Below are 17,122 nucleotides of genomic sequence, written 5' to 3'. Positions count from 1 at the left end.
AAAATTATTAGGTAGGGGGGCTGGCTGGAGAGATAGCATGGAGGTAGAGCGTTTGCCTTGCATGCAGAAGGCCAGTAGTTCAAATCCCGGCATCCCATATGGTCCTCCGAGTCTGCCAGGAGCGATTTCTGAGCATAGAGCCAGAAGTAACCCCTGAGCACTGCCAGGTGTGACCCAAAAACCAAAAAAAAAATTGTTTTTTTGGTTTTAGTTTAGTTTGTTGCTAGAATCAAAATACCATAGTTGATTAAATTGTATAAGCTTCTTTAAAGATAAACTTTGTACACCCATTGTTGCTGTGTATGAGTCAAATATGCACTCTCCTATCATCCTCAGATGTGGGCACTGTCTCCGACGGTCTTTGCACTTCTGAGTAAGAACCTAATGATTGTGCACAGTGACCTAGCCGTACACTTCCCTGCCATTCAGTATGCTGTGCTCTACACGCTGTATTCTCATTGTACCAGGTGTGTATTCGTAAATATCTAAGGAAGTTGGACATTTTTAAATGGGTAGCATACCCTTTAAATACAGGTAGATGTTTTTAAAAGCTATTGACTTAACATTGCATCTGCTTCCTTTCTCCCCCTCCCCACTTTTGTTTGAATTTAGAGGTGAAAGGATGGTCTGTATTTTGTCTTTTAGGCATGATCATTTTATATCTAGTAGTCTTAGTTCTTCATCACCATCTTTGTTTGATGGAGCCGTGATAAGTACTGTAACTACAGCTACCAAAAAGCATTTTTCAATCATACTAAATCTTCTGGGAATATTGCTTAAGAAAGATAATTTAAACCAGGACACAAGGTAACTAAATTTTTGTTATATTAGTTCCTACTTTATTAATATGGCTTCATAATTTGCATTTAATGAAAGTCAGAATAGATTACAAGTTTATCATTAAGCTTTAAAATTTTGGTTTTATTTGATCTTGGAATTACTTTTCTGAAGGGATTTTGTGATTATGCTTTTTCTGTCTTAAACATTTAGGCTAGCGCAGGTAAGGCAGGCACCTTACCTCCAGCGCCACCGCCCGGCCCCCCAGCAGAATATTTTAAAGAGATCATAAAAATAGTCTTTGCTGTTGTTTATTCTAATTTGGTGGTGATTTTCTTAAAAGACATAGTACTTTTGACTAATGAAATTTTATAGTTTAAATTATTTTGTATTGCTTGAAGTACTTAAAACGTAAAAGAAGGGCCTGGAGAGATAGCACAGCGGCATTTGCCTTGCAAGCAGCCGATCCAGGACCAAAGGTGGTTGGTTCGAATCCCGGTGTCTCATATGGTCCCCCGTGCCTGCCAGGAGCTATATCTGAGCAGACAGCCAGGAGTAACCCCTGAGCACCGCCGGGTGTGGCCCAAAAACAACAACAACAACAACAGAAAATAACATTAATGTGGGGTTGGAGAGATGGCATTTGCAGTAAGGCATTTGCCCTGCACGCAGCCAACCTAGAACAGATGGTGGTTTGAATCCTGGCATCCCGTATGGTCCCCTGTGCCTGCCAGGAGCGATTTCTGAGCACAGAGTGAGGAGCAACCCATGAGTGCTGCTGGGTGTGACCCCCCCCCCCCCCCAAAAAAAAAAAAGGAAAAAAAAAAGAAAAGAAAATTAATGTAAGAAGAAGGGTATTTGGGCCCGGAGAGAGAGCACAGCGGCGTTTGCCTTGCAAGCAGCCGATCCAGGACCAAAGGTGGTTGGTTCGAATCCCGGTGTCCCATATGGTCCCCTGTGCCTGCCAGGAGCTATTTCTGAGCAGACAGCCAGGAGTAACCCCTGAGCACCGCCCGGTGTGGCCCAAAAACCAAAAAAAAAAAAAAAAAAAAAAAAAAGAAGAAGAAGAAGAAGAAGAAGAAGAAGGAGGGTATTTACAAATTATTTGTGGGACCTGGGAGTTTCTATAGCAGATAATAGGCCCATGTTCAATTCTTTTTTTTTTTTTTTTTTTTTTTTTTTTTTGGTTTTTGGGCCACACCCGGCGGTGCTCAGGGGTTACTCCTGGCTGTCTGCTCAGAAATAGCTCCTGGCAGGCACGGGGGACCATATGGGACACCGGGATTCGAACCAACCACCTTTGGTCCTGGATTGGCTGCTTGCAAGGCAAACGCCGCTGAGCTATCTCTCCGGGCCCCCCATGTTCAATTCTTGACACTCCATATGGTCCCCTGAATACTGTTGGATGTGCCTCCAAACCAAAACGAATAATTAAAATTAGCCCCCACTTTTGGTGCATGTATTTGGTTTTGGGGCCACTTGGAATGCTCCGGGGTTATTTATGGCTCTGCACTCAGGAATTACTCGTGTTTGGATTTGGGACCATATGTGATTCTGAGGGGATTTGACCTGGTCTGCTGCCTGCAAGCAAGCTCCCCACCCACTGTACTGTCTCTCCATTCTGAAAAATTACTTGTTTCCTTTAACTTTTTTTGTGTTTCAGGAAACTATTAATGACTTGGGCTTTGGAAGTTGCTGTGTTAATGAAGAAATCTGAGACATATGCACCTTTATTCTCTCTTCCATCTTTCCATAAATTTTGCAAAGGCCTTTTAGCCAACAGTAAGATTCATTGAATTTTGTGATTCATTACTTTGGGTAACCAGCACTTCAAAATGAGCATTGGCAATAGAAGATAGTCACTTATAGGGCCATAGAGAAAGCAAAATGGTAGGGCGTTTGCCTTGCATTCAGCCAACCCGGGACAAACCTGGATTCGATTCACGGAACCCCATATGGTTCCCCGAGCCTAGCAGGAGCGATTTCTGAGTGCAGAGCCAGGAATAACCCCTGAGTGCAGTTGGGTATGACTCCAAAAAAGCAGGAAACCCTGGGTTAGAGTTTAGGGTATATGACATACTGACATTATGTTTTCTTTGACTTTTAATAGCTCTTGTTGAAGATGGAAATATCTGTCTGCAGGCGTGCAGCAGTTTGCATGCTTTATCCTCGTCCTTACCAGTCGATCTGCTTCAGAGGTAGGAATAAAGGGTCTTTCTCGAATCCCAGCCCGTCTTCAAACAAATTGCACCTTCAGTGCCTATTCATTTCTTCCTAGATGTGTTGATGTTTGCCGTGTTCAACTAGTTCATAGTGGAACTCGTATCCGGCAAGCGTTCGGGAAGCTGTTGAAGTCCATTCCTCTGGACGTTGTTCTCAGGTATTATGGCTGTGCTGACTCAGACTCTTTAAGTTTGTATTCCCTCATCTAGGAAAAGGCAAAAGCCATCAGTGAATTGATGTTTTGTGTGGCACTTTCAATTGATTAGAGTTGTCAGTTACTTAAAAAACTAATTTTTAATTGTTTTTACTAAGTTAATTTGGAAACTTAAGTCTCAGTTAAGATTTTTAATTTCCAAATTGAGTGAGGAAATTAATATATTATATGTATTATTTGTTATATGTATTACTTAAAACAGTTTGGTTAAAATGTTATTTTTTCTTCCTTTTCTCCAGCAATAACAATCACACAGAAATTCAAGAAATTTCTTTAGCACTAAGAAGTCATATGAGCAAAGCACCAAGTAATACATTTCACCCACAAGATTTCTCAGATGTAATTAGTTTCATTTTATATGGAAACTCCCATAGAACAGGGTAAGACATTTTTTGACTTGCTCGTTTAATCATTTATTTATTTTGTGTGTGTGGGTGTGTGTGGGTGTGGGTGTGTGTGTGTGTGGGTGTGGTTTTTGGGTCACACCCGGCAGTGCTCAGGGGTTATTCCTGGCTCCAGGACAGGGTAAGACATTTTTTGACTTGCTCGTTTAATCATTTATTTTGTGTGTGTGTGTGTGTGTGTGTGTGTGTGTGTGTGTGTGTGTGTGTGTGTGTGGTTCTTGGGTCACACCCGGCAGTGCTCAGGGGTTATTCCTGGCTCCAGGCTCATGTGTGTGTGTGTGTGTGTGTGTGTGTGTGTGGTTCTTGGGTCACACCCGGCAGTGCTCAGGGGTTATTCCTGGCTCCAGGCTCGTGTGTGTGTGTGTGTGTGTGTGTGTGTGTGTGTGTGTGTGTGTGTGTGTGTGTGTGTGTGTGTGTGTGTGTGTGTGTGTGTGTGTGTGTGTGTGTGTGTGTGTGTGGTTCTTGGGTCACACCCGGCAGTGCTCAGGGGTTGTGTGTGTGTGTGTGTGTGTGTGTGTGTGTGTGTGTTTCTTGGGTCACACCCGGCAGTGCTCAGGGGTTATTCCTGGCTCCAGGCTCAGAAATTGCTCCTGGCAGGGACGGGAGACCATATGGGACACCGGGATTTGAACCGATGACCTTCTGCATGAAAGGCAAATGCCTTACCTCCATGCTATCTCTCCGGCCCCTAATCATTTATTTTAGTTTATTTTCTTTCAATTGAATCAGTTTAATTATACAGGACATAAGGTAGATCAACCGTGTGAAAAGAAGACTCTTCCGGCATGTTTTAAAGTTAGTTTATGGACCTTCGAGTGACAGAGCAGCAGAATGAGAAATAAGCAGAGGATGAGTAATGTTAGGTATTCTTGTTCTTGTAAACAAAAGTTGATTGTTAAATGTATAATAGCTGCCGTGGCAACAGAGGCTATGCAGGGAATCCAGTTGTTGAACCTGATTGCTATTGCTTCGGATACAAGGAACAGTTTATTTTTTGCCAGATTATTATTTTTTGTTTGTTTGTTTTTGGGTCACCTCACCTCTATGCCTACTACCTCCATGCTCTCTCTCCAGCCCCCTTGAGCATAGACATTCTTAGAACTTGTCGGGGAATGTTCTATCTTACTGGCACGCTGTCTCGAATCACTTACTCCAAGAATTGATCCATACCATACCCCTTCATATTTGAGCTAGAGCCTTAACAGAGAGGTATACTGCTTCTTGCCAGTTCAATATATCTTGTCTTTTTTTGGGGGGGTGGGGGGGGGTCACACCTGGCAGTGCTCAGGGGTTATTCCTGGCTCTCTGCCCAGAAATCACTCCTTGCAGGCTCGGGGGACCATATGGTATGCCAGGATTCAAACGACCGACCTTCTGCGTACAAGGCAAATGCCTTACCTCCATGCTATCTCTCCAGCCCCAGAATTTGTCTTTTTTTTGGTTTTGTTTTGTTTTTTGTTTTTGGGTCACACCCGTCGGTGTTCAGGGGTTACTCCTGGCTGTCTGCTCAGAAATAGCTCCTGGCAGGCACGGGGGACCATATGGGACACCGGGATTCGAATCAACCACCTTTGGTCCTGGATCGGCTGCTTGCAAGGCAAACACCGCTGTGCTATCTCTCCGGGCCCGAATTTGTCTTTATTTTATTTTATTTTATTTTATTTTATTTTATTTTATTTTATTTTTTTAATTTTTTTATTTTTGGGTTACACCTGGCAGCACTCAGGGTTTACTTGTGGCTGCATGCTCAGAAAGCACTCCTTGCAGGTTCGGGGGACCATATGGGATGCAGGGATTCGAACCAATGACCTTCTGCATGAAAGGCAAACACCTTACCTCCATGCTATCTCTCTGGCCCCAGAATTTGTCTTTTTGTTATCTCCCATTTCGGGTCCTCTTAGTGATTTATTTTGCATTCTTCAAAGTGAAGTTACTTTCCCCAGTAACATGAAATTACTTTCCCCAGGAAGGACAATTGGTTAGAAAGACTATTCTACAGCTGCCAAAGATTGGATAAACGTGACCAGTCAACAATTCCCCGCAATCTTCTCAAGACAGATGCTGTCCTTTGGCAGTGGGCAATTTGGGAAGCAGCACAGTTCACTGTCCTCTCTAAGCTGAGAACCCCACTGGGCAGAGCTCAGGACACCTTTCAGACCATTGAAGGTATTCCTCTGTCATTTTCTAAACATAGCAAGTAATGGGGGAAGGGGAGGTTGGGGTCACATTTGGCAGACTTGGGGTTTATTCCTGGTTTTGCACTCAGGAATTACTCCTGGCAGGTTCAGGGGACCACATGAAACACTGGAGTCCAACTCTGGTTGGCTGCATGCAGGGCAAGTGCTTTACTTGCTATACTACTGTTCCAGCCCTGTAAGTAATAGATTTCTTGGTTAAGACAAGTATCCTAAAAGTATGTGAGTTCTTCCTCTAGTCTTGTAGATATATATGTTTTTATTGAGTAATCGTGTGGACAACAAGAAGGTTGTCTGTCTTTTTTTTTTCCACAAACTTAATGGGATTTGTATGGAGAAAAAAATTTTCTCATGACACTAAAGATCTTTAATGTTGGAGTTTTGGGGGGTAGGAGGGAAGGGGAGGGGGGATAGGAGGGAAGGGAGGGTCACTTCTAGCAATTCTTGGCCAACTGAATTAGTATTCCAGTACTAGTACTTTGCATGCAAGCAATTACTTACTTAGGCCATTTTGGTATTTTTTGAAGGCCTCTAGAGCAAAATCTGGAGGTTCTCAGGGCCTACACTTTGTGATGTCGGGGTACTTGTGGTGCTGGGGATTGAACAGCATTGGCTGCATGCGCTTTAATCTGTTTAGTTTCATTTATTTTGGTGGGAGTCATAGGGTGGGGACATACCTGGCTATGCTCAGGACTTGCTCCTGGCTCTGTTGAGTGATCATTTCTTCCTGGTGGTATTCAGGGGGATCATATGTAGTCCCAGGGAGCTCTTACCCATTGTACACTCTCCCGAGACCAGTGATATGAATATGTAGAGGATATTTTATAAATGAGAATTTGTGAAATTATAAGAACTTTTTGAATCTTGGGACTGGAGCTATAGCACAGCACTAGGGTATTATTTGCCTTTCATGCAGCTGACCCGAGACTTTTCTTCAATCCCTGGTGTCCCATATGATCCCCCAAGCAGGAGCGTTTTCTCAGCGCATAGCCAGGAGTAACCCCTGAGTGTCACCAAGTGTGGCATGCACACCCCCCCCCCCCCAAATAAAAAAACCTGCTTGAATCTTGAGAATTTTATTTTAAGTTTTGAATATCGTCTTTGCATTTAGGTATAATTCGGAGTCTGGCAGCTCACACATTAAATCCTGATCAGGATGTCAGTCAGTGGACAACTGCAGACAATGATGAAGGCCACAGTAGCAACCAGCTGAGACTTGTTCTTCTTCTGCAGTATCTGGAAAATTTGGAGAAGCTCATGTATAATGCATATGAGGGATGTGCGAATGCACTAACATCCCCTCCCAAGGTCTGTTTCTGTGGGTTACGTGCTCTAGTACTGCAGTTTCATGGTGTGGGCAGTGTGTGCAGAGCTGAAATGACAGTAATCTTTTTGTATTTTCTTTATGTGTATTTGAGGACTCTTCATAATTCTGAACTTTTTGCTTGTACTTCTGTAGGTCATTAGGACTTTTTTCTACACTAATCGCCAAACTTGTCAGGACTGGCTGACACGGATCCGACTCTCCATCATGAGGGTTGGACTGTTGGCGGGCCAACCTGCTGTCACAGTGAGACACGGTTTTGACTTGCTTACTGAGATGAAGACAAATTTATCTCAGGTACAGTGGGGGCCTCAAGGTTAATTGTAAATCCGTTACCTAGGAAAATTTTGGTTCAGATTAATATAATAAATGATATTCAAAATAGACAAATTATAATGGACAGTAATCAAAGACAAAAGTTTTCCTTGATCTTATATTTTTTTACTTTTGTATTTTATATTTTACTAATATAGATTAGTTAGATTTGAAACAAATGGATTATGATCAGTACATTTAGTAGTGGTGTGAATTTTAATGATAGTGACAAGATTTTTTGGGGGGACACTTTCCAGGGGAACGAGTTGGAAGTGACCATTATGATGGTGGTAGAAGCGCTGTGTGAGCTACACTGCCCTGAAGCCATCCAGGGCCTTGCCATCTGGTCCTCCTCTGCTGTTGGGAAAAACCTTCTTTGGATTAATTCCGTGGCCCAGCAGGCTGAAGGAAGGTAAGCTGCAAAGGATGGTTTACTTTGGGTTTTATTTTTGCATCACATTCAACTGTGTTTATTCCTGGCTCTGCTCTTGGATTATTCCTGGTGGGCTTAGGGTATCAAGGTGCCAGAGATAAGAACTTGATTGGCCATGTGGAAGGCAAATGCTCTTCCTGCTGTACTGTCTCTGGTTTATGTCCCCCTTTGTTTGATAGATCTGCCTTTTTTCTTTTTGCCATTTTTTACTTTCTGGTTGGTCTTAGGGGACTGTTTCTTTCACGTTAAGGTTTGAAAAGGCCTCTGTGGAGTACCAGGAGCATCTCTATGCCATGACTGGTGTTGACTGCTGCATCGCCAGCTTTGACAAGGCTGTTCTCACTTTGGCCAACACTGGGCGGAACAGTGCCAGCCCCAAGCATTCTCTGAATGGTGCGTATTCAAGATATAAAGAAAAGGTTGTGGCCTAGTAATTCCTACTGTTGTTCTTACTGTATATTTTTCTATTTTTATAATAGTCACTGAAATGTTTATAATACTTTTGGGTATTTTCTTCCTTTTGTTCTCATTTAAACAGGTGAGTCCAGAAAAACTGTGTTGTCCAAACCAACTGATTCTTCTCCTGAGGTTATAAATTACTTAGGAAATAAAGCTTGTGAGTGCTACATCTCAATTGCTGATTGGGCTGCAGTCCAGGAGTGGCAGAATGCCATCCACGACCTTAAAAAAAGTACCAGCAGTACTTCCCTCAGCCTGAAGGCTGACTGCAACTACATTAAGTGAGTTCATGGGTTTTCCCCTCCCCTCCCCTGCTTCCCCTCCCCTTCCCTCTTCTCCAGGCTTTACAACCAGTCAACATCTCATACTTTGGAAAGACCCAAAGAGAAAAACACCTACATGGATCCTATATACCATTGCATGATACTTATAGGTTGTATTTTATTTGTTTATTGTTTTGCCACACCTGGCAGTGTTCAGGGGTTTCTGGCATTGTTCAAGGGTTTGATCTGATGTGCAGAGGCTGTTTCCATGGTATCTGCTGGACTTTATATTGCTGGGCATGGACTAGGCCTTCATATACACAGAATGGATTCTGACTCTTTGAATTATGCTCTAGGCCCAGTTCATTGTTTGAGCGAGCGTGTGCGTGCGTGCGTGGTGTGTGTGTGTGTGTGTGTGTTTCTGTTTGTATTGATGTGTTTTGCTTGACATTACTCCTCAGCTTTAGACATGGAGTTTTGGGTTGAGGGTGTGTGGGTGGTGTGTTTTGCTAGACATGACTCCTCAGAGGCTGTTTCATAGTACTTGCTGTAACAAGTGGTGCTGAGCATCAAACTGGACCTCCCACACGCACAGAATGGACCCTAGCTCTTGGGAAGGTGGGGAGACTCTAGGAGATCAGTTGTATTTTGATCGGAAAAGCAGGCATAAAAGAACCAGAGACAGGGAGAAGCCTGAAAGGAGAAGTTCCTAGTTTGAGGCTCTAGGACTGTGAGAAGGGATTTCGGAGAAGGCGCCTATTACAAATGAGGTTAGATTCAGAGAATTTTTTTCTGTGAAATAGGAAAATAGAGAGAAGGAGAGAGAAAAGGAGGCAGGAGTATGATGTGAGATTGAGGTACCAGAAAGGAGACCTTCAGGGAGTTAGTGGTAGGCTGTTTGAAAAGTGGATTTGAGATTCCCTTGCCAGCAAATGTACGGGCATGTGCTCAGTTTGTTGGCTAAGAGGGATGCTGAACAAACTCAAGCCATAACAACAGAAAGTGGAAGGAAATGATGGTTACGAGGAGTTGAAAAATGGAAGATTCCTGCCGAGACTTTAGTTTCCCACTTGAGTTGTAGTGCTGAGGGTGACCACTTTGGCACCGTCTTTCACAATGCAAGCAAAATGCTCACCTACTTCAAAGTCTCATTTTTACAAGAATGCTGTATGACTGCTCAATGCTTTCAGCCGCTGCACAGATTATTACATGAGCTAACCAATCCTTTCAGGTCACTGAGCAGTTTTGAGTCTGGAGAATTTGTGGAATGTACTGAGCAATTAGAATTGTTACCAGGAGAAAATATCAATCTACTTGCTGGCGGATCAAAAGAAAAAATAGGTATTTAAGACAATTTCATTTCTTTTACAACTTGTAAAATTTTGTTTTGGGGACTCACATCTAACAGTGCTAAGGACTTATTCCTGGAGGTATTCAGGTAACCTTGAGGAGTGTCTGTATTATCTCTCTTGACTTATTTGAATTCATTTTAACAAGTATTAATGTGAACAAGTTGTTCAAAATGTTGGTTTAGTGTATTTTACTGAAGGTCTGGAAGTTACTGGATTAATATTGGTCTTAGAGCAGGATTCCTACATTGAAGCCACACATTTTGGACTTAATTTGTATGCATGGGTTTTTTTGTTTGTTTGTTTTGTTTTGTTTTGTTTTGTTTTTGGGTCACACCCAGCAGTTACTCCTGGCTCTATGCTCAGAAATCGCCCCTGGCAGGCACAGGGGACCATACGGGATGACGGGATTTGAACCACTGTCCTTTTGCATGAAAGGCAAATGCCTTACCTCCATGCTATCTCTCCGGCTCTGGACTTAATTTGTTTACATTTGATTTAGTAAATGAAAATTTTTTTGTTTTGTTTTGTTTTTCGGGCCACATCCGTTTGATGCTCAGGGATTACTCCTGGCTAAGTGCTCAGAAATTGTCCTTGGCTTGGGGGGAACCATATGGGATGCCGGGGATCGAACCGCGGTCCTGATCCTTGGCTAGCGCTTAGGCAGATACCTTACCTCTAGCGCCACCTTGCTGGCCCCAGTAAATGAAAAATTTAAAAATTAAGTCCAATAATACTAAGACCAAGTTAATAAGGCAATAATAAGATTTATGTAGACATTTTGTTTGAAGCAGTACAATTTTAAAATGTTTTTCCTGTTTCGTACCTTGATTCTTTTTTTTTTTTTTTTTCTGGTTTTTGGGCCACACCCGGCATTGCTCAGGGGTTACTCCTGGCTGTCTGCTCAGAAATAGCTCCTGGCAGGCACGGGGGACCATATGGGACAACAGGGATTCGAACCAACCACCTTTGGTCCTGGATCGGCTGTTTGCAAGGCAAACACCGCTGTGCTATCTCTCTGGGCCCAATTCCTTTTTTTTTTTTTTTTTAATTCATTCATTTTATCACATTTGTTTTGGGGCCACAATCAGTGGTGGTAGGGGTACTCCTAGCTCTGTGCTCACAGCTCACTTTTGGCAGGCTCCAGGGGAATATATGAGGATCGAATTGCAGTTTGTCCTAGGCTGTTACTTTTTTATATGAAAAAAAATTACATATCTATCAAGTGATTAAATATATTGGTTATAAGTGTGGGAGGGAGGTGTTCAACGGTGATTCTTTTTGAATGCTGTCTTTCTTGTACATTAAAAGCAAAGTAATGACATATATTTTAACTTCTATAGATATGAAAAAACTGCTTCCTAATATGTTAAGTCCAGATCCCAGGGAACTTCAGAAATTCATTGAAGTTCAGTTGCTGAGAAGTTCTGTTTGTTTGGCAACTGCTTTAAACCATATTGATCAAGATCAGAAGTGGCAGTCTATAACTGAGTAAGTTTAATCTTGGGGAGATAAGCATGTGTTCCATATCCTCATAAATGAGGGTCTAATTAGTAATCGCCAGATCTGTGCACTGTTAGTCAGGTATTCTATTTTAGGTGTGTGCTGTGTGGCATTAGCTGGCATAGAATTGCAGTTAATAATAAATTAATTTTCGGAAGGCCCAGAAGCCTGTACTTTTTTTTTTTTTTTTTTTTGTTTTTTGGGTCACACCAGGCAGTGCTCAGGTGTTATTCCTGGCTCCAGGCTCAGAAATTGCTCCTGGCAGGCACGGGGGACCATATGGGACGCCGGGATACGAACCGATGACCTCCTGCATGAAAGGCAAACGCTTTACCTCCATGCTATCTCTCCGGCCCCAGAAGCCTGTACTTTTGACTAGATTGTGCCAGATGCATCCTTTACTTAGGTTGCCAGTAGGGTAGTGGCATCAAATGCTTTATCTTTTAAGTGGTTCTAAGTGGCTAGCTCTTATTAATTAACAGTAAATATTGTGTTTCAGAAATGTGGTAAAGTACTTGAAGCAAACCTCTCGCATAGCTATTGGACCACTGAGACTCTCCACTTTAACAGTTTCACAGAGTTTGCCAGTTCTCAGCACTCTGCAGCTGTATTGCTCATCTGCTTTGGAGAACACAATTTCTAACAGGCTTTCTACAGAGGTATGTACATGTGTATCTTCCCCAGCATGTGGTTTTGAACATGAATGGGCATCAACGTAGAACAAAATCTTAGTTTTGGTTAGGCATGATAGCACAGCAGGTAGTGCATTTGCCTTGTACAGGGCTACCCTGTCATCTCATGTGGTTCCTAAAGCCTGCCAGGAGTGATTTCTGAGTGCAGAGCCAGGAGTAACTTGAGTGCTGCCAGCTATGGCCCAAATATGCCGCCTCCCCATAACCCCCCCCCCAAAAAAAAAAAAAAAAAAACCAAACAAACCAAGCCTTAGTTTTAAAATGCTTTTCCTTTTACACACTCATTGGTGTTTAGGGCTTATTTCTGGCTTTGTGCTCAGGGAACAAGCACACTTTGTGTTTTTAACCTGATATGCTATGGTTGTGGGAATTTGTACTGAGTTACCGTATTTTCCTGCGTATGAGACGACCCCCTAATTTTACAGTTAAAACATAGGGTTAGGCCTATATTCACTGTATAAGACAGAACGTTCCTGTGCTGCAACTGTATGTACCACAGTGAGCCAATCACAACAAGCAAAGGTCTAAAGGTTATATTGTCATAGACTTTCTCTCTGACTCTGGCTGATCTGAGCAGGCTTTTGACAGTATAGATTCCGTACAGAACATTGTCTAATTTGCATGCATCAAAAGCTTGCTTGGATTGGCTGAGCTAGACAGGCGGTCCGAGCAGCCTTGCAGTGATTGGCGCAAGATCGAGTTGGAAATTCGTTTGATGGCAATATCCAGACGATTTTTGCTTAGTGGCATATCGAAATGTTTTTCGGGATATACTCGGTGTATAAGACGACCCAGATTTTCGGCTGAGTTTTTTCGTTTCAAAAGTCGTCTCATACGCCAGAAAATACGGTAGGTTGAATGCAGAGCAAGTGCCTTAACCACTGTACTGTCTCTCTCTATGGCTTCTATTTTTTCAATTTAAAAATAACATTTGTAACATATATTGGACTAACTGGTAAGACCAGAAATCTAAAATACCAGTTTCATGCAACTTACATTTGACAAATAAGTGACACAAGTTGAAGAACCAAGATGTATAATTTCTAGTTACTCTTTTTTTTTTTTTTTTTTTGGTTTTTGGTTTTTGGGTCACACCTGGCGGTGCTCAGGAGTTACTCCTGGCTGTCTGCTCAGAAATAGCTCCTGGCAGGCACAGGGGACCATATGGGACACCGGGATTCGAACCAACCACCTTTGGTCCTGGATCAGCTGCTTGCAAGGCAAACGCTGCTGTGCTATATCTTCGGGCCCTAGTTATTCTTGAGATTAAATAAATCTTCATTCCACTCTTACTTCTGAACAGAGTTAACAGTAAGCTCTCAGAATAATTGGGGTGGCTTTGTATGTGATTGAACTCATTTCAATGCTCAGCTACTTTATGTAGTACCCTAAGCACAGTACTGGGAGCAAGTCTTGAGCACCTTAGGTGTGGCTCTAACCCTACTCTTTGCAGTGCCCCTCCCATGCCTTTTTTTTTTTAAATAAACTTATTAATTGGATTTAATAATCCGAGGTTTATGTGGAGTTTAGTAGTTTAGTGTCCTCTTGAGATGGTAGACTGAAGATGGTAAAGTTTGATTAGGAATAGGTTAAATATTCCATCTGTGGGGATTTCACCAAACTCAAGACTTTTCCTGGAGAAGGAGCCTGTTTACTCTGCTCACCTTTGTTCGCCCTTGTAGGATTGCCTGATCCCACTCTTCAGTGAAGCTCTGCGTTCATGTAAACAGCATGATGTGAGGCCATGGATGCAAGCCCTGAGATATACCATGTATCAGAGCCAGCTGTTGGAGAAGATTAAAGGTAACCAGTTTGTCTTTTTAGTAGCTCCATTGATGTACACTGGATCTGCTTCTACTACATGTGGATCTACTACATAGATCCATGTGTTTGAACAAGTACCACAAGTATCACTCCGTGAAAGGTATCTGTGGGCCTGTTGATGGTCTTTCTACACTGGAGGGTAGACTTATCTTTACTAGACTTGTGCAGAGACCTTTAGAGCCTTAATCTAGAGAAAGTCTCAGATTAGTCTGGTCAGCTTTTAATTTTCAAAATTAATTTTTGTTGTGTGAGTTGACAAAGTTCCAGCTGTTAACTGTTGAATGGTAGCCATTATATTAATAGTGTAATTTGTTTATTAGCCTTTCAAATATTGACTTTTATCTGTAAAGCTGCTGTGAAAATTAACAGCAAATCTTTGGGTAGAAAAATCTCTTGAATGGGTTTCTTCCATCATGATTTAAGTTTTTAAGGAGTTCAGCAAGTTTTTGTTTTGTATTTGGGGACATACCTGGTCACGCTCAGGGGTTGCTCCTGGCTCTGTGCTCAAGAATCACTTCTATTGGTGTTATGAGATGCCAGGAATTGATGTGTGCAAGCCAAGCGCCCTACCTGCTGTACTATCTCTTTAGCCCCAGTTTGGCAAGTTTTAATAAAGTGACCATACATTTTATATTTCTTTTGGCCTATACCCTTATTGGGTCATTTTATTTATGAAACGAGTGTGTAGTTGTCTTTGTTTTGTTTTCTGTTTATTTGGGGGGGTACCTCTGGCTGTTCTCAAGGCTTATTCCTGGCTCTGCACTGAGTGCTCACTCCTGGCTAGGCTGGGAAGCAACATTTGGGGTGTCAGGGATCAGATTAAGGTTGGCCTGTGCGAAGGCAATGAGGTTCCAGGGCTACATTGTGTGTTCTGTATCCTTTTCAAATCTGATAGACTCTCAGTGCTAAATTTTAAATAGGTTAACGGACAGAGAATTCATATTTATAGAGATATGTCTTAAAGGAAACAGTCTATTAAAGTGATTTTAGTAATTTAATGTTCTAAAATAGAAGGGTTTCCAGAATTCTGTTGAATTTTAGTCAGAAACATAGTAACAGTTATTGAAAGTTTGACTATTAAATTCATGTAAGCTGATAATGAGGTAAGGATTTGCCTTGCACAGTGGAGAGAGGAAAAGGACACACCTGGGTGCCTAGTTAGAGCAGACCTTGTGGTGCCATAAATCCGATGTTTATGAGTTGTTGAACTTCAGGACCTGGTGGTCCAATGCCAGGACGCAGGAATCCAGTGATGCTTGGATCCTGCAATGACAGGGAACAGTGGAGTCTCTGGACAGACCTGTGCCCTGATGCTAGAATCTATCAGGAAAATCTGCCCTCAGATAAGAGCTGAATTCAGGACATACATATGTGGCAGTGCCAGAGCTTAAGCAGGAGCCCAGGGTAATGCCATGGTGCAGGAAAGGACTTGGGTAGGAAGCATGATGTATAGCCAAGATCCAAGGGTAGTAGATGACAACAAAGTAAAGGTGTGGGTGTCAGTGGAAAGCTTTTTGAATGAGTCAGTTCACCTACAGAGCAGGGCCAAGAGATGAAGCTGGGTGAAACAGATTATTGTGGAAAGCAAGATCATCAGTGCCTTAATCCAGAAGCTGGAGCTCTGTCAGAAGCACTAGGGAAGCCATCCAGAGAACTCTGTTCACATACATCTTTTTAAATACATGCTTTGGTAGAAGTCTAGAGAATGAATTCGAGGAGCTAAAGACTAGGATGGTAGTGTATGCCATTGGAACTAAGGTGTAGTAACAGTTGGAACAGAAAATGCAGCTGTGATTCGAGGGCTACAGTTTAGCCTAAGATGACTGTCAGAGGTTTGCTTATATCACTAGGGTGATTTTAGGCTTTTGATTGAGAAAAGGAAGACAGGAGAAGGATGTTTAAGATGTTTACTGGGTGGTAAGAAATAAATTTCATAGGTGAATGTGCCCTTGACATGTCTGGGCGGAGGTGACGGGCTAGGAAAAAGGGACTCAGATTCAGATCTGTGCTAGGGATGAAGAAGGTTCTAGAGCTATATGCATGAGTGTGGTGATAGAGCCAGGTAGGTTCTCCAGGAGGAATGTGTGGTGATAATAGCTGAGAGCCTTGTGTGGTCCTGATTAACACCCATCATTGCTCAGGGTTTAATCCTGGCTTTCAGGAATCACTCGTGATAGCCTTAGAGAACTTGTGAAGTCCTGGGGATTGGACCCGGGTTGGTTTCATGCTAAGCAAAAACCCTACCCACTATACCATCCATTGCTCCAGCCCCAGGAAAGCCTGTTTTATTGGCTGGGTTGTAGTCAGGAAGGAGGCTGAAAGATAAACTAGGAGAGACTGGCATTATGGAGGGCATGGGGTGAACCAAGGGGTATGGTCTTGTCCTAGTCTCATTTCCCACCCTATGATCAAGGTGCTTTATCAAAAAGATTCAGAGAATTAATTTTTAAGAGTGAATGATTTTTACTTCGTTGTATGCATTGATTTTAACCAATATATTTGTTTTATGCCAGGTGCTTTGCTAGGAATTTCAGAAGGCCGAATTAATTATCTTGACTGAGTGGGTTGGTGGGAAGGGAATAAATGGGGAAGAATTTTCTGGGCATGTTTCTGTGCAAACTGCACAGAGATGAACTGGTGCCTAACAAAATGTTTTGTTTTGTTTTTCTCTCTCCAGAACAAACAGTTCCAGTTAGAAGTCATCTCATGGAATTAGGTTTAACAGCAGCAAAATTTGCTAGAAAACGGGGAAACGTGTCCCTAGCAACCAGACTTCTGGCACAATGCAGTGAGGTCCAGCTGGGGAAGACCACCACGGCCCAGGAGTTAGTCCAGCATTTTAAGAAACTGTCCACTCAAGGTCAAATGGATGAAAAATGGGGGCCTGAACTTGATATAGAAAAAACCAAATTACTATATACAGCAGGTTAGTAAAATGAATTCTGGGTATTATATACTATGTTTTTCATTTATCTGAATGCCCTAGTGTAATAGAAAGTTGACATTTTCCATCATGAATTCTGAATATGTATGATTGACATCTCTATTTTAATACTTTAATACAAGCATATGCCTTCATAGCTTGAACTTTCTAATCCAGTTTACTTTCTTTTTCTCCTTTTTTTTTGATTTTTGGGCCACATTTGT

The 17,122-nt window shown here is 42.3% G+C and overlaps 1 protein-coding gene across 1 annotated transcript in view; it reads left to right on the top strand.

Moving 5' to 3' along the window:
* SMG1 (SMG1 nonsense mediated mRNA decay associated PI3K related kinase) overlaps positions 1 to 17,122 on the top strand; it is a 120,940-nt gene that overhangs the window by 62,532 nt on the left and 41,286 nt on the right. The window contains exons 14-30 of the mRNA XM_049789256.1: positions 337 to 467; positions 646 to 807; positions 2,441 to 2,559; positions 2,888 to 2,975; positions 3,056 to 3,157; positions 3,454 to 3,594; positions 5,585 to 5,784; positions 6,925 to 7,121; positions 7,273 to 7,434; positions 7,710 to 7,864; positions 8,136 to 8,278; positions 8,424 to 8,625; positions 9,839 to 9,948; positions 11,300 to 11,447; positions 11,959 to 12,118; positions 13,834 to 13,954; positions 16,653 to 16,901. Of these exons, the coding sequence (XP_049645213.1) occupies positions 337 to 467; positions 646 to 807; positions 2,441 to 2,559; positions 2,888 to 2,975; positions 3,056 to 3,157; positions 3,454 to 3,594; positions 5,585 to 5,784; positions 6,925 to 7,121; positions 7,273 to 7,434; positions 7,710 to 7,864; positions 8,136 to 8,278; positions 8,424 to 8,625; positions 9,839 to 9,948; positions 11,300 to 11,447; positions 11,959 to 12,118; positions 13,834 to 13,954; positions 16,653 to 16,901 (2,590 nt within the window). The remainder of the gene's footprint in view (positions 1 to 336; positions 468 to 645; positions 808 to 2,440; positions 2,560 to 2,887; positions 2,976 to 3,055; positions 3,158 to 3,453; positions 3,595 to 5,584; positions 5,785 to 6,924; positions 7,122 to 7,272; positions 7,435 to 7,709; positions 7,865 to 8,135; positions 8,279 to 8,423; positions 8,626 to 9,838; positions 9,949 to 11,299; positions 11,448 to 11,958; positions 12,119 to 13,833; positions 13,955 to 16,652; positions 16,902 to 17,122) is intronic.

The sequence above is a fragment of the Suncus etruscus genome, chromosome 15 (assembly GCF_024139225.1).
Source record: "Suncus etruscus isolate mSunEtr1 chromosome 15, mSunEtr1.pri.cur, whole genome shotgun sequence".
In the NCBI taxonomy this organism is placed as follows: domain Eukaryota; kingdom Metazoa; phylum Chordata; class Mammalia; order Eulipotyphla; family Soricidae; genus Suncus; species Suncus etruscus.
This window is presented reverse-complemented; position numbering and strand designations above follow the sequence as displayed.